Consider the following 16,335-nt stretch of genomic DNA (forward strand, 5'->3'; position numbering starts at 1 on the left):
AAAAGGACCGCAGGCGATATATCCAAATCTTATGCAACGTCTCCCTTCGAGAAATCGCAGAAGTGTATGGGGGCCTTTAATCTACTGTAGAACACAGATAAAGTATTTATTGGCTAAAACCTATGGCAGTCGTCATCAACCTAGAAATGTGAAAGTCCCCACCTGGAATGCATAAAAATACGCCTACTAAAAGACACAACGTGTACTGTATATGACAATCGGACACATCCCTAAGAGGAATACGCTGCTTTGCATCTCTCTGCCTCTAAGGGCATTTAGGGAAATGCTTCATTTTATATGGCTGCAAACCTTGGACAATGCAAGAATTGTAATGTCACATTTTTATGTTGTCCCCACTTACAATTATAGGGATTAGGTTCCAGACATGTACATCTACATGTATTACACATTATACAAATGTTACTGTACATTATACTATGGTGTATCTTCTACAGTGTATTTCTGTTACTAATGTGGGACATTATCATGCATTCACTAGCAGTTTTAACTATACTATACCATTAACTTTAATGGTTAGCCAAATTTCTGTGGAATCTAGCCGCAGGATGTAGTTACAATCCCGACGGTCGGAATCCCGATACCGGAATCCCGACCGCCCGAAATCCCGACACTTTTAATAAATTAGTGTGCCGAGGGTAGCAAGGCACCAGGACCGCTGCGTGGCGAGCGCAGTGAGCCCGCAAAGGGGGGCGATCCACGTCCCCTCCTTGTCAGGATTTCGGCGGTCGGGAATTTGAATGCCGGGATTCTGACCGCCGGGATTTAGAACCAATCCCCTAGCCACACCCCCCCCTCTGGAGACTGGCCACACCTCTAAAGTGGGCCCCTTTAAAAAAAAATCATTCCCTGGTGGGCCCTTCATGCCTCAGTCTGTCACTGGATACTTGCATACTTGCAGTCTGTCACTGGATACTTGCAACAGCAAAGAAGTCATAACAACTATAACATCGATCATCGGTTTTACACTTGGTCCTACAGTTCGTTGTTAAGATTTCAAATATTTTTCAGTTGTTTCTTATATTCTTTGATTACATTCATATTGGAGGTAGAATGTATAATGTAGGGAAAATAAAAATACTTACATTTTAATACAATTGCTCCTTCTTAATGTAACAAGTTCAAAAGTAATGAGAAGAACTTATTTCTATACTCGTGTTTCATGAAGGTCTTACCATGGCCACGCAGTCTGGATTGAATGTAAGACAAATGTGAAGCCAGAGAGTGAGCTGAAGGGCAATGGGCCTGATAGAAAGTTGTACACAAACCCGGGACATGGAGACTCTACTAGGAAGCCAAGCCCACACCAGTGATAGAGGAATGTGCTTTCAGACTTCTAAAATAATAAATAATATTTGGGTGGTTGTCTCTAACTACAGCATATACAGATGGAAAACATTTCTAATCTTCTGACCTAAATGGATGAACAAGTTTGATACGATATTGCTAGTCTCGGAGTGAGTACTATGCAATATTTACAAATAATATGTTAGAAACTGAAAGTAGTGTCATCATTTACTGCCAAAGTAACAAAGACTGCGGTCATGGTATTTAGTACCAGAATAGTCTGTTTTTAGCAGCAGACTTTACGGAATTGTTTATTTTATTGTATCTGAATGTGCTTTTGTCTCCGAAAATACCAACTTAAATAGACTAAAGGATGCATTGTTTACTCTTTCATCAGTATCCTGTACAGAGAAGCATATAGATGACCTCAGACTGTATAGTGACAGGAGGTGGTAGGATATAAGTGACCTCAGACTGTAAAGTGACAGTAGGTGGTAGGATAGAAGTGACCTCAGACTGTATAGTGACAAAAGGTGGTAGGATATAAGTGACCTCAGACTGTAAAGTGACAGTAGGTGGTAAAATAGAAGGGTACTCTTGACCTAGAAGGGCGCCCATCGCGGGCATCGCATGCACTAAAAAATCGCATGCGATGCGACCGACGCGATGCCCGCGATTTCCCATAGGGAACAATGTTAAATGTCCCAATTGACCCGATTTTCCTGTTCAATGTCTCAATTGACCCGATTTTTCCCATAGGAAACAATGTTAAATGGCCCACAGAGGCCAAATAGGCACCCTGAAGTGTGAAATGGCCCCCACAATTGTTAACGCCACCCCATGATCAACGTGAACCCGAAGCGTGGCGAGCGCAGCGAGCCCGCGAGGGGCGGCGGCACGCGTCCTACGACCATTTCATACCCCCCACTATCCACGTCGGCGTGGAGTTGAGAATAGAAAGTGTGGCGAGCGCAGCGAGCCACCGAGCCCGAAGCGTGGCGAGCGCAGCGAGCCCCACGAGGGGACGCGGATACCTTCACAGGTATCCGCGTCCCCTCGCGGGCTTCACAGCTGTCCGCGTCCGCTCGCCACGCTTCAGGCTCGGTGGCTCGCTGCGCTCGCCACACTTTCTATTCTCAACTCCACGCCGACGTGGATAGTGGGGGTATGAAAAGGTCGTAGGACGCGTACCGCCGCCGCTCGCCACACTTCGGGTTCACGTTGATCGTGGGGTGGCGTTAACAATTGTGGGGGCCATTTCACACTTCAGGGTGCCTATTTGGCCTCTGTGGCCCATTTAACATTGTTTCCTATGGAAAATCGGGTCAATTGAGACATTGAACAGGAAAATCGGGTCAATTGGGACATTTAACATTGTTCCCTATGGGAAATCGCGGGCATCGCGTCGGTCGCATCGCATGCGATTTTTTGGTCGCATGCGATGCGACTGACGCGATTTTTTTTTTACTAACGATGCCCACGATCAAAATCGTGGGCGCCCTTCTAGGTAAAGAGTACCAATAGAAGTGACCTCAGACTGTATAGTGACAGTAGGTGGTAGGATATAAATTACATCAGACTGTATAGTGATATTAGGTGTAGGATATAAGTGACCTCAGACTGTATAGTGACTGTATAGTGACAGTAGGTGGTAGGATATAAGTGTCCTCACACTGTATAGTGACAGGAGGTGGTAGGACATAAATTACATCAGACTGTATAGTGACATAAGGTGTAGGATATAAGTGACCTCAGACTGTATAGTGACAGTAGGTGGTAGGATATAAATTACCTCAGACCATATAGGAGGTGGTAAAATTGAAATGTCTGAAACAGACAGACAAGTGGTCTCCAGAATTCCTAAAATTCCCTAGTGAAGTGGGCAGGACAATGACTTGATCACTTGATGTTTTCACAATGCCTTGCTCATGGTAGCCCTACTGCAGCTGCAAATAGTGCAACTGCCCCGGCATGGGTCAGAGCCATAACACTTACACAATTTATGTCATCATGACCTTTACACTTGCCACTTCCACCTCCCAGATGTACAGTATGGTCACAACAATAGGCAAGAACTGTACTCCCGCCAGACACTAGAACGCTTGAAATTTAAAATAGAACAAACATAAACAAAAGTAAAAGACATTTTACAAAAGCTTTTTTATGCAAAACTTTTTTCATTGTTTCAAATTACTACTAGAAATGAATGCAAATATCCTTCCATAAAAACAAAACAAAACATTGCTGTGCTGTATAGGGTTCATGATGTCTCTATTGTAGTTTGTGGCTGAAAAAAAGTTTTTGTTTTTTATCACCCCTTAAAAAAATTTCAGATTGTGGGTACATGCACACAACATGTAACTACTTCTATTTCAAGTTCAAGTCAATGGGGAACTTATCCAACCTCTGAACACGTAAAGTGTGCATGATGGGAAGGCAGCCATTTTCTTTTTTTTTGTAGCGAACCAATATTCAGCTCAATAACTCATTGGGAAACCACGACATCCCTGAGGCCCAAAGTGACCTTACTAGGGAACAGACAGTTATCATTCACATGAATACTAATTCAACCCAAAAAATGGATGACACTTTAAATTCTTATTATTATTAGAAACACAAGTCAGGTGAATATATTTTCCACAGAGTCTCTGGTCAGAAGTCCTAAAGGGAACTCTCATAGATCCTCTTTCAAATATCTTCTGTCTCGCAGTTCCTCTTTCTTATTTTGTGCCAGCCAGGTAAAATACACTTTTACCGGGTCGATGTTCCAGTGCTTGTGAAACGATACTGGGACTTGGTGAGAAAGGTAATCTCTGGAATAGTCAACAGGCCGTGCCTAAGAGCATAAACAGATATTGTTACAGTTACTGGCTTTTTTAGGGGAATTCCCCAAGGGAAACATTTGTAACATTGAATGATAGCTTACGGGGGGACGAAAGGGGTTTTGCCTGTCTATTGAGCCATGCATACAAAAAACATCAGTAGCAATACGCAGTTAAAGCCATAGAAAAAAAAGAAGCATTGTTCTCTGTTCCAATAGAACATATTATCTTATCTTATCTGCCCTTGAATTAAAACACCAATCTTCCTTAGATGTGCATAATTCATTAACCACATTGGAGACAAAGTCACCTAAAACACTCTGCAATATGACCGTAGTAATGAAGGCTGAATGAACACTGTGTTTTTAGCTGATCCACTGGTTCGCAATGGTGGAGATAATTGTATCCAATAACGAATGTATTAAAAAGCTTACAGAGGCCAGTACAAAATGTTCCGAGCGGCTTAAACTGCTGTATAGTATATTTGCGGCAAAACACACAGCGATGGGTGATAAATAATAATGAGATAATAAATAAAGGTCATCTTAGTGTGGACACACAGCCCCCCCCCCCCCACACACAGTCTGATATATTATGATAATGGTATTAAGTCTGTGGCTTGTGCGATCAGACTGCAGTGTACATTATGTTTTTTATTAGATGCAGAATATAGTTTGTCTTATATAAATTGGTAATACATTTTTACAAGCTGCAAACTGGCCAGCGCTTCATTCTTAGTTATGGTTTTGAGACAGCACCGACCCAATCAAATTTCAGAGAGAGGATTAAACCACTAATGATCTATCCAAAGGGATGTAGGCTACTAAAAGAATAAAGGAGGTGCGATGATGGGCGGATGGGGGTGGAGCTGCAGAGGGTGATGTGATAGTCGGACACAGATCATACAGGACTGTCCAGCCTTCGGACAGATCTTGCTGTTTCCACACTGTCCATAGGAATCCAAGATTGGTGGCTACCCTAACCAGCAAGCACAAGTACCAGTGAATTTTATCACTTGTAGTGTAATGAGTTAATACACTACAAGTAGTGCCCAAGAATACCCTATCATGTACCTAACATCTTCCTTTTTTAACATTAATAATCCATATTGACAAAAAACAACTAATAAAACGTATAACATATCTTCAGAAGCACAACACAAAAGCTAATTAGGTACAACATTGGAACAATCTCTCTCCATGCAGGGGCCAATTATGTTTTGGTTAACTGCCCTAGAGGACTGGGTCCGATGCCAAGTAGGCTGGGTTGCCAGTAAATGCAGGTGGTAAAATATTTTTTTTTCCCATGTACTTTGGCCTAAATCACCTGGGGTTTGGGTTAAACCACGTGTCATCCAAGTGTTGAAAAGTCAAAATAGTGGCAATTAGATATCACTCTATATACACAAGACAGTAAATCCTGCAGCTTTGGGCTGAAACCTACCGGCAATGTGTAGCAATTTTAAAAGTGTTAGTAAAGTTGACAAACAACCTATCAATATGCAATAACAGCAACAGCACAAGTACAAGTACAACAAAATATGAATACTACAGTAAAAAAAAAAAAAAGTTTAAAAAACAGTCTAAAGAACTTTTGTTCAATGGTTCGCACAAACATTTTCATGCTCCATTTCATTTGTAAGACTTGATGGGGTTTCAGAAAACACTTTCCACAATACTTTCTAAACACTTAAAGCAAATGACTGCAACCATTTACGGTGAGTCAGTTTAAAAATTTCTAAATAGAAAGTTGTAATAAAAAAAATATATATAATAAAGGCTAAATATTCCTCCACCCCATGGTAGGATTTAAATAAATTAATAACAGGTTCTATGCCCATTGAACATAAAGCTGCAAGCCATAATGCCAATTACACATAAGGCCACACACCGAAAATGCCTATTACACATTGTGCTACACACCGTGATGCCCGTTACACATTATGCCTCACACCATGATGCCCAGTACATATTTGAAACATAAGTGCCATTTACCTACATGCTGATTGCTAGGGGGGGTTTGCTCGATGCCAAGGGGGCTTAATGCTCGTTGCCAAAGGGGAAATACATGCTGGTTTCCAAGGGGAAATTACTCATTGCCAAGGGGGAGTAAATTGCTCATTTTCAAGGGGGAGTGAAATGCTGCCACACTGTAAGTAACACCGCCACCAGCCACAATGTAAAGCAGTGACAGCCTGGCAGAGAGCGCTGGGCTGCCAGGCTGTATACTGAAAGCAAGTCCATTGCTATTTTGAACTCTCCCATGGGACCGTGAGCCAATAGGAGCTCGCGGTCCAGCAGCCAATAAGGAGCCACCACTGCTGATTGGCTGCCAGACTGCGAGCTCCTATTAGCTCCTGGTCCAGAAGTAGCATTCAAATAGTTGCGGACCTGTTTTGTTTATACAGCTGGGCAGCGCGCAGCTCTCTGCCCAGCTATCACAGCTTTACCTTCCAAATTACAAGGAGCGGACAGTGTTCTGCAGAACCGATAGTATATTAGGTATTGGTTTTGCAGAACCGGTGTGAAACAACGTAATCCCACCTCTGCCTCCACCCTGATGTGAAGTACTGACAATGACCACTTGAGGCCACTTGACCAGGGCCGAAACTAGGGTTTCCGGCGCCCGGGGCAAGGCAGTCATCTGCTTCCCGCCCACCGCCCGGCACATAGTATGTGCCGGGCGGTGGGCGGGAAGATTTTGAAAAGACTTGCCAGACGCTGATTGGCTGAATGCAGCCAATCAGCATCCGGCAAGTCTTTTCAAAGTCATCAGCGCTTCCCACCGCCAGGCAAATAGCGCTAGTAGGAGACGGAGTGAAAGTAAGCTGCCGCTACAGCAGCTACACCAGTCCCCGGAACCCCGCTGACTGTCCCCAGACCCCCGCTGGCTGTCCCCGGATCCTCGTTGCCTGTCCCTGGACCCGAGCTGCCCGGACCTCACAGCGCCCCCCCCCCCCCCCCTCCAGTGCCTGGTGCGCCTGACCCCCCAGCCCCCCTAGTTACGGCCCTGCCTTCACAGACCAAATTACTCCTTAACAGAAAGTGAAAGCAAAATGATATGTTTAAAACTTGCTGAATAGGGAGAGAGGGAGCCGTTAAGATGGAAGGTAGGAGCAGATAGGGACTAAGCCGTAATATTGATACTAGTGGAAAATAAAAAATGAATTTCATTTCACAGCTGGTTTGTCTGTTCTACATGCCAAGCAACAAACCAACACAAAGCAACCATACAAGGCAAGGTATAAGTGAACACCTATGAGTAATCATTTTATTATTCATAAACAATGAAGGTAAGTGGTCTTACCTGGTGGAAAAGAGGGCTGTGAGTGACGGATAGGCCCATACCACTGGCACACATTCCAAGTACCATATCATCAGGAGCATCATTGCTGTAACAGCGGCACTTACTGCCTAGAAATTCTTTCACTGCCTCTCTGCTAAACACCATTCTAAGCACAAGAGAAAACCATGAACTTGCAGAGTTCAGTGAGCACAGATAGAGAACATTTAATTAAATGTACAGACATGGGAGAATACAACAACACAGTTCCAGAGTATTTAATGTGGACATACAGTAGAATGAAATAGGCATTGCCAGATCTACAGTAAGTCGAGTTGACCAGCCACTAAATGGCTGACTGGGCTGATCAGAGGATAGCGGTACCTCTCCAGGAAGCAGGGCACCTTCTCAGGCAACCCTCAATGTGCTGCCCCCTTGGCTTTGCACCCTGAGCATCAGCACTGGTTGCATCACTACTTCCTGTTGATCAGAATTTGTCGATATATAAGACACTGTGTCTTTAAATAAGTTTCTGCCTTCTGTTAACGATCGTAATCTTGCTGTAACTTGCCCTTGTATATCTTTTGCTGTACACATTGTTTTAGATTTTCTTCTTTTATTTTATTAGTTTTTTTTCCACCAAAATCTTCATATTTGCTTCCCTTAAGTATGACACTAAGTCAAGATTAATGTGTATAATAAAACCAGATGTATTAACTTTCACATGAGTAATACTAACTCATGTGAGCGGAAAACCTAAATAAGAAGTTATTAAAAATGGAACACCTGTCCCCAAATACAGTATTCAATGCAACAGGGACCTCGTTGGGGACAGTTGCTTCATATATTTTCTAATATCTTAAATTTTTAATAACTATTATTTACATTTCCCACTCCCATTAGTTTTTTTTTTTAATATGCTAAAGTGAAAGTTATTTATTTATAATTTGGTTATATTTCACACTGGTCTTGAAACTAAGTTAACTACAATGTGCTGTCTCCATTTCTCTCCTATCAGTAATCATTTTGCTATATTAGGGTTTTTATAACATACTATACAAACAAAAACAATAGCTGGCAGCATACAGTAGAACAAGAAAGAAACACTCAAGACATTGGGAAAACTCTGCAATGTTCCATGTATAATGCAGAAACACCAGCAGTCACCAATGAATATAGACATGCCACATATAGTATTATTTTAATCAGTAGAAGCTGCTTGTGTGTCCTATTCACTATTTAACAGAAAAAGATGCAAAAAAACCACTGGCGTTGCAGAACTCATGTGTTATATCTATATAAGCTCCTGAGGACGGTTACACACATACAGAAACAGCTGTAGAGCACGGATATGGTTTTGCAGTACTTTCACCTTTATTGCTTATTGATAAGTATGGACTGTACTTTGCTCAAAAACCTTACCTTTAATGTTAATTTTACTGGTCGTGGTGGGCAAGCCGTTACTTATGGCCATAACTATGACCCTCCAGCATAAAACCTGACAATCTCTTATCCTAATCTACTGTTTATGCTCACCTCTTCCCCTTCTGTGTCACCCCAGTCTGTCCAACCCTCCCTTTTTAGAATGTAAGCTCTCACGGGCAGGGCCCTCTCTCCTCTTGTGCCTTTCTTAAAATATATAAACCTTTGCCACCCTGATAATTGCTTCAGTGTCCTGTCCCCTGGTGCAACTATCCATATTTACCATGTACTTGTCCTTAACTGTCTTGTACTGTAATTTGTTATGTGTTTTTGCTCCTAATTATGCTTTGTAAAGCGCTGCGGAATCTGTGTGCGCTATATAAGAAACTGTTAATAATAATAATAACTAAGCGAAGAACCTCGCTAAAAATGCTAAATTTTATTGCAATATTTAACATTAAATTGGGAGTTTGATTTTGTGCACCTGCAACTTTGACTTTGTATGCAGTTCTACTGAAAGGTCTCCGCATGGTCCCACCTCTCAAGAGAAGTGGGACCAAGGAAAGAGATCCTTGAAAACGGGGCACACGAGACCTCGAAACGTTGGACACCGAGATATGTGTTCTTCCACATTAAATTAACTTTTTTGCACATATATATATATATATATATGTATATATACACATTGTAGGGGCTCTGCACACACTAAATTAACTGATAATAAATAGTGGAGATTTGGTTCATGAATTGATCAATGCATTTAAGCCTGCAGCCCCCTTCAAGGGACCCCACTTTTCTGCAGGTCCTAACACTATCGCTGAAAATGATTTTCAGTGATAGTGTTAGGACCTGCAGAAAAGTGAGGTCCCTTGAAGGGGGCTGCAGGCTTAAATGCATTGATCAATTCATGAACCAAATCTCCACTATTTATTATCAGTTAATTTAGTGTGTGCAGAGCCCCTACAATGTCTGTTTAAACAATGTTGTCACAAGCCATAGGGCACCCCAAAACTAGGAAAGGTGAGTGCCGATGTTAAGTGTATATAATAAATATATATATATATATATATATATATATATATATATATCACTCAATGTGACATATATATATATATATATATATATATATATATATATATATATAAAAAAGTGAAAAAAAGTGAATGTTAAAGAACTCCTGCAATGCGGACCAAGGAACAATTGTGGCCGCAGGACATAAGTGGGATGCTCTAATGCAAAAAGACCCCACTATATCATTCATGATTAGCACAGTACCTATGAATGAAAATCAACAAAGTGCAAGCTAAAGCCTTCTGAAAGCAGTATTCAACATATACGTGTGTAGATATCACTCACAAAATATTAAATGCTATAAAAAATAAGATAAACCAGCTTGTTCATTGAGGCCTCGGGGGGGGGTCAGAGTGTCAAGATTCTCACATATCCACAGATATTTAATGTCTTTTTACAATTCACAATTATCTGGAAAGGTTTTTTAAAACATTTATTTAAAAAGCAACAATGGTAAAAAAAATACACTTTAAGATGGCTCCTTGTTGTTGAAGTGATTTTCTCAGTCGTTTAAATTCATAGATGTTATATATAGCTAACTAATGCGTTTTGTCTAGGGCTCTATCAGACAAAAACGCGTTAGGGTGGGGCTTGGTGAAACTCGCTTGTGTCTGACTTGGTGCACCCCGCTTGGTCTGTTCCCTCATCTGCTATCCGGCATGCCGCAAGCACTGGTCAAGGTGCGGTAATGGGGGTTCAGCATATATAACTGTTGGTTATCTGTCCTTGGTTGGATCTACTCCAAAAACACTTTGAGAGTTAATTGTTGTTTGCAATATATACCAGTAATTTCACAAACTTAAATGCTGCTCGTTTCCCAGAGGCACTAGAGTTATTTGCAATCACTGGAAAGTAAATTTAATTAAAGTACAGCTGTCTGATTTCCACATGCCCATAAGCCTAAAAACACATACATACAGTAATATAACTTGAGAATATCAAGTAGAAACCGTTTTGTAGAGTAAAATTTAAATCACATCAAAATCAGTGCATGAATTTCTCACCCGCCACCACCAGTAATGTAATTGTAACCCCTCGCTCCTAATCCATAACCGTATCGTTCTCCCAGGAAGACGGGTTCCTTAGAATCATAGCAACTGAGTAGCTTCTGTAATCTTGGGAGGCTGGACAGCAATGAGTAAAAAAAAAAAGAAAAAGATGAAGAGAGTACACAAAAATGTTCCATACATTACCAAAAAAAAACAAAAACATTACATTACTAGAGAAAATAACTTAATTTATACAGATGTAATATTGAGACACACAAACAGACTTGGCTGCACATCGAATATACTGCAGGTATGCTGAATATCACTTTAACCAACATAAGCTGCTTGTGCGTCCTATTTGCATTAATTTGTGAAAAAAATGCATTTGAATGGAAAAAGTTGCACAAAAGATCACTCTGTGCTACATAGTCATGCAACAGATGTTTAATGTGCAAGGAGTATAGATGTTAATGGACAAATCTGTAAAGTTATACTGAGGCATACGTGGAGAGAGAAACTAACAAGCTCTAAGCTCCTAACTCATTTTTTAAAAACACAGTATCGAACATGAGTTAGGAAGTTGTACATTATCTCTCTCTATTTTACCACTGTCCAAATAGACTGGGCTGGGTTAGTACACGGCACCTCAAAGCGCGGCGACCCCCGCGAGGGGAAGCGGTGCGCGTCCTCCCGACTTGTTCATACCCTCACTATCCACATCAGCGCGGAGTTGATTTTATAAAGTGTGGCGAGAGCAGCGAGCCATTGAGCATGAAGCGTGGCGAGCGGACCCGGAATACACTTCAAGTAATCTGCGTGCGCTTGCCATGCTTCGGGTTCGGTGGCTCGCTGAGCTCGCCACACTTTATGAAATCCACTCCGCGCGGACGTGGATAGCGGGGGTATGAACAAGTAGGGAGGACGCATACCACGTGCGTTCATCAAGCTTCGGGGTGGCGTGGATAGTGGAGTGCTTAATTCGCATCGCATCACATGCGATCCATGGAGAGGGAAAACTTGAAACTACCATCGCATGCGATCGGATCACATGTGACGCAATGCGATTTCCTGCCGCAGTGAAACTACACAAGTACTGCATTTTGTTATGATTGGCTGGCTGTTTATCACTCTCCATTTTATCACTTTTGAAGCTTAGAGCATCTAGCTTTAATGCTGTAAAGCAACAAATTTATCCATTGCCCTTCTGTACTGCCTAATAACTTATATTATATTTTGGTGAACTAGCTGCGACCAGGCGTTTTAGCACAATTTACAGGCGAGGGAGTTATTCTGCACAGACGCTGGGTGTCTCGTAGAAAACACCACTGTATCTTTGGAGTTATATATAAATATAATGTAAAACTGCAGAGCAGCATGTCCTTCATCTCACACCAATGTCAGGACAGGAGCAACAGAACTGCTGGTCTATTCCCTATGCTGAGCGTTATAAGATCAGGCAGCCTGTGACCACGATTGTACATGCTCGCTGACCCTTACCCAGTGAAAACATATTACAAGCATAAATGTAATCTGTAAGACGTATTTTAAGAATTATGAGCTATTTAAACAAAAAAACATCACTGCTTTGTAAAGGTCTCGGAAAGGTCTGTACAGTCTTGTCATTATAATGCACATTTAAGAGATGACATTTAATGCAGCTTTCCGAAAGGGAACTCATAAAGAATTACTGGTAATTTCTAGCCATCTACAAGGTGAAGTTATTACCAACAACGGTGAGCCTTAATCCGAGTCACACTCAAGTCAGTTTTCCAAATGATCTTGCGATATTTCCATGGTGAATACGTACAGGGCAAGTATATGCTACTATAAGCAGCTGCAGGCCCAGTGCGGATAGACAGAAAAGCCGTGTGCATCTCACTTACATCTACACTTGTGGGCTAATGGGTGTAATTTAGCAGTCGCATGTAGCCGTGTTATGGTTGTGTAGACAGAAGTCTGTGCAAATTAAGCAAATATCCATCTGATTACAGACAAAATCGCTTGCTCCAGCTATAAGGAGATAGATGAAACCAACTACAAATATGGACAATGATCTGCATTTATTTCTCCGCATGTAATGCGACTGCGCTTGCATGCAACTCTGCATCAGCCCCTTTGTAAGGCTCTTATGGTTGGAGTACGGCCAGAGCCACTGCAGTATAATATATAGACATACAGGGCCTGAGTCTGATGCAGCTAAAAATGCGCAGTGATGAGAGGCCTTCAGGTGTATCTCAAGTAGATTATGACCTGGATGCATCTCAACTGCTTCTCTCAATGTGTGAAACGGTAGCAGCATGGTAGGCATGTGGCATGAACCGTGTCTTGCAAATGCCCTGCTACATTTTTGCTATTTGGCCATGCTAAAACTGTTGCAGAGCACGCTCGGATATGTAGTTCTACAACAGCTGGAGGGCCGAAGGTTCCCCATCCCTGGCCTAGGGAATGTTTTTTCAGGGAGATCTCTAGCATCCAATATAAGCCCCATACACACTAACAGATGCATACACATTTGCTGATGCCTGCTCCGGGGTGAGCGATCGCAGGGGGGGGGGGGGGGAACAAGGGCCGTGCTGCAGCATGACCATCGTTAACGATGACCTCCCTCATCCAGACATGCTTGGACAAGGGAGGGGGGGGGGTCGTTATCAAATCACTCAGGAGCGCGCATCGTTAACGACGTACACACTAGGCAATATTGTCCACAATATCATTTAGAAAGCCCTTTCTGAGCAATATTGTGAACAATATCACCTAGTGTGTATGGGGCTTTAGAGTAGGTGGAAGTCCTGATACCGGCAATGACCACAATGCCTGAGAATGAAAGGTGTCCAGCAGTGTTGGACTGGCTCACAGGAAACCCCCAGTGGGTCCCTTTGCCTGGGGGCCCCACATCCAATTATAAGGATCAGGTTCCAGACTGTGCACATGAATTATACATGTTACATTATATCACACATAATTATTGTATATACTCTACAGTGCATTACTGTGATTAATCTGATGCATTATCATTATTTAATACTTTACTATTTACTTTGAAATGGTTAGCCAAACTTCTGTGGCAGCTTGCCACACCCCCTCTGGAGACTAACCACACCCCTAATGTGGGCCAATACAACTTTTTTCTCCGGTGGGCTCTTCATGCCCCAGTCTGACACTAGTTGCCCTAGCATTCCATTAGCAACACATTTGCACTCCAAATGCAGTTATGTATGGGTCCCCTCTAAACTTCGAATTTCTATTTGAATTGGAAGTTAGGGAACATAATAATTTTTTTTAGCAAAGAATTATTAGGATTCTTGTTTGTGTGCCGAGGTAATTACCCAATGCTGGCGTTTGTCACATTCAAACAACTATCACTGATTTTTAAATGCAATACATAAAGACAAATTGGAATTTTCTGAAGAACACCAATAATCTGTTTTTGCTCATTTTAAAGGTGCATACACACTGAGCAATATGAGCTACTGATTTTGACTATATCGTCAAAACTGGTAGAAAAGTTAGCACGTACTGCACTGTGTGCATACAGCTTGCGTATTGCAAGTGCTCCCCCCAATTGTATAGTCAATATCGGTGGTTTCTGGCCTCAGGGAAGTTCGAGGGAAATTACATAATTCGTACATAGCCAAAATCTCACAGTGTATATGCACCTTAACACATAAAAAAAAAAAAAAAAAAAATATATATATATATATATATATATATATATATATATTTACATTTCTTTAACTTCAAGAAAGTGGACTAAAAGCAAGCCAATAATCTTATTTTTATAAATAAAATTGTTAAATAATGTTATGCTTCTGTATTAATTCAACACCTCTAAATTGGAAAGGCAGGATCTAGCTTTAAAAAAAAAAAAATTACATTTGAAAATTAGATTTTTTTTTTTACATTTTTACCATTTACCATCTAGGTTTAAACACTAACCATGTGTAGGAATAATATTGCAGCCCAACAAATACAGAGTTTTTTGGTACTGGGAAATTTACTGCATTAAATTATGTGAATTTTTTTATTTTTATTAGACAGAATGGGGCTCATCCTCTACAGTTTAAAGTACTGTACATCCGCATGGCTAGTCCACAAAGAGATTAATGTGGTTTTTACATTAATGTACAGATTGTATTAATTCCAGAGTTTCAAAAACACAGTCATCACTTTAAACCAACGGTCCAGGTTCAAAGCATAACCAAGGCTTAGCACAGATGGTTAAGTCAAATCGACAGCCACTAATTAATTCACTTGAGGCCAAGTATGGATATTCTTAAAACCTGAAATGTTGGGTAGCCTTGATAACCATGTTTGGGAACCTCTGACTTATTCTTTATTTATATTTTTGCTGGAGGGGGGGTTGGGGAAATACCTGTGCACAAGTATAAACACGAATGAGAGTTCCTGTATATTAAACACAATTATAAATCCACAATTATGTAATGGGGTGCCTAAGTACTTGTACAAAAATAGTGCTGTGTACTTTCATTATATGTCTATTTCATGTTGTGTCAGTGTCAATGTGTGTCGGTTTTATTCCAAAACAAATTTTGATAAATAAAAGTTAAGTTTTAAATAAACTTTTTTCAAAAGCAGTGCCCCCAGAAAAAGAGAGTACTTTTCTTTCTCCTACTTGCTTATTCTTTATTTAACATTTTATTACATTTACACTATGCATATTTTTCTCTTCGCACGCCTCCCAACCTTGAAAATATAAGGAGGAAAATGAATTGTTAAAGTTCAGAATATTTACAAAAACCCTTGGGAACAGGTTCACTTTAAAAGCATTTATACAAGCTACAGTATCTAGAATATACAGAGCCATAACTATAGTAGTTTAGGAAAGAAAATCTGGAACACTTCATGATCATTTCTTTAAGTATTCTAAAATAATTCATGTAGTTTAATGCAATTTTAAGGGAGAATTGTATTCTCTGTTACGTCTGAGATGTAAAAGACTAACTTTCAAAGATTGTATTTTGTATTCATAATGCTCAATCTTCGAGGATGTTGGGGGGTGATTAAGTTGGATCTGCTACATATAAAAAGATTTCCACTCCAATAAACAGATTTTGTGGAATGCAGTGTATTTTTGTGGCTAGCATCTCAATTAGTAGCACAGGATTTAAAGGACAGAAGGGGAACTCTTGCAATAATATTGGTCTAGAACTCTGCTTTTGATTAGCAAAAACATTGTTTATCCTTGTAACTACCCAAAGCTTTGTATCGCATTGGAATGTTATATAGTCAGGGAGGCTGGGCTCTACAAAGTTGTTTAGTCTTTGATAGTTACCAGGGTCTCTTCTAGTATAATATCAGTAGTTAAAGGTGTTACGTTTTCACGCAGTTTCATAGAAAGATTGTTAAATTAGGGCAAATTAGACAAAGTTGGAGATCCGGTGAAGTATAAACGTTGATATTAATCTGAAAATTATTTTAGAACT

General features: G+C 40.8%; 1 protein-coding gene across 1 annotated transcript in view; it reads right to left on the reverse strand.

Moving 5' to 3' along the window:
• Nucleotides 1-2,688: 2,688 nt before the first annotated feature.
• B3GLCT (beta 3-glucosyltransferase) overlaps nt 2,689-16,335 on the reverse strand; it is a 366,095-nt gene continuing 352,448 nt past the window's right edge. Inside the window, exons 13-15 of the mRNA XM_083169834.1 lie at nt 10,907-11,026; nt 7,434-7,578; nt 2,689-4,141 (exon numbers count right to left, since the gene is read on the reverse strand). Of these exons, the coding sequence (XP_083025960.1) occupies nt 3,980-4,141; nt 7,434-7,578; nt 10,907-11,026 (427 nt within the window). The 3' untranslated portion in view covers nt 2,689-3,979. The remainder of the gene's footprint in view (nt 4,142-7,433; nt 7,579-10,906; nt 11,027-16,335) is intronic.

The sequence above is a fragment of the Crinia signifera genome, chromosome 2 (genome assembly GCF_055691185.1).
Source record: "Crinia signifera chromosome 2, ASM5569118v1, whole genome shotgun sequence".
In the NCBI taxonomy this organism is placed as follows: Eukaryota; Metazoa; Chordata; class Amphibia; order Anura; family Myobatrachidae; genus Crinia; species Crinia signifera.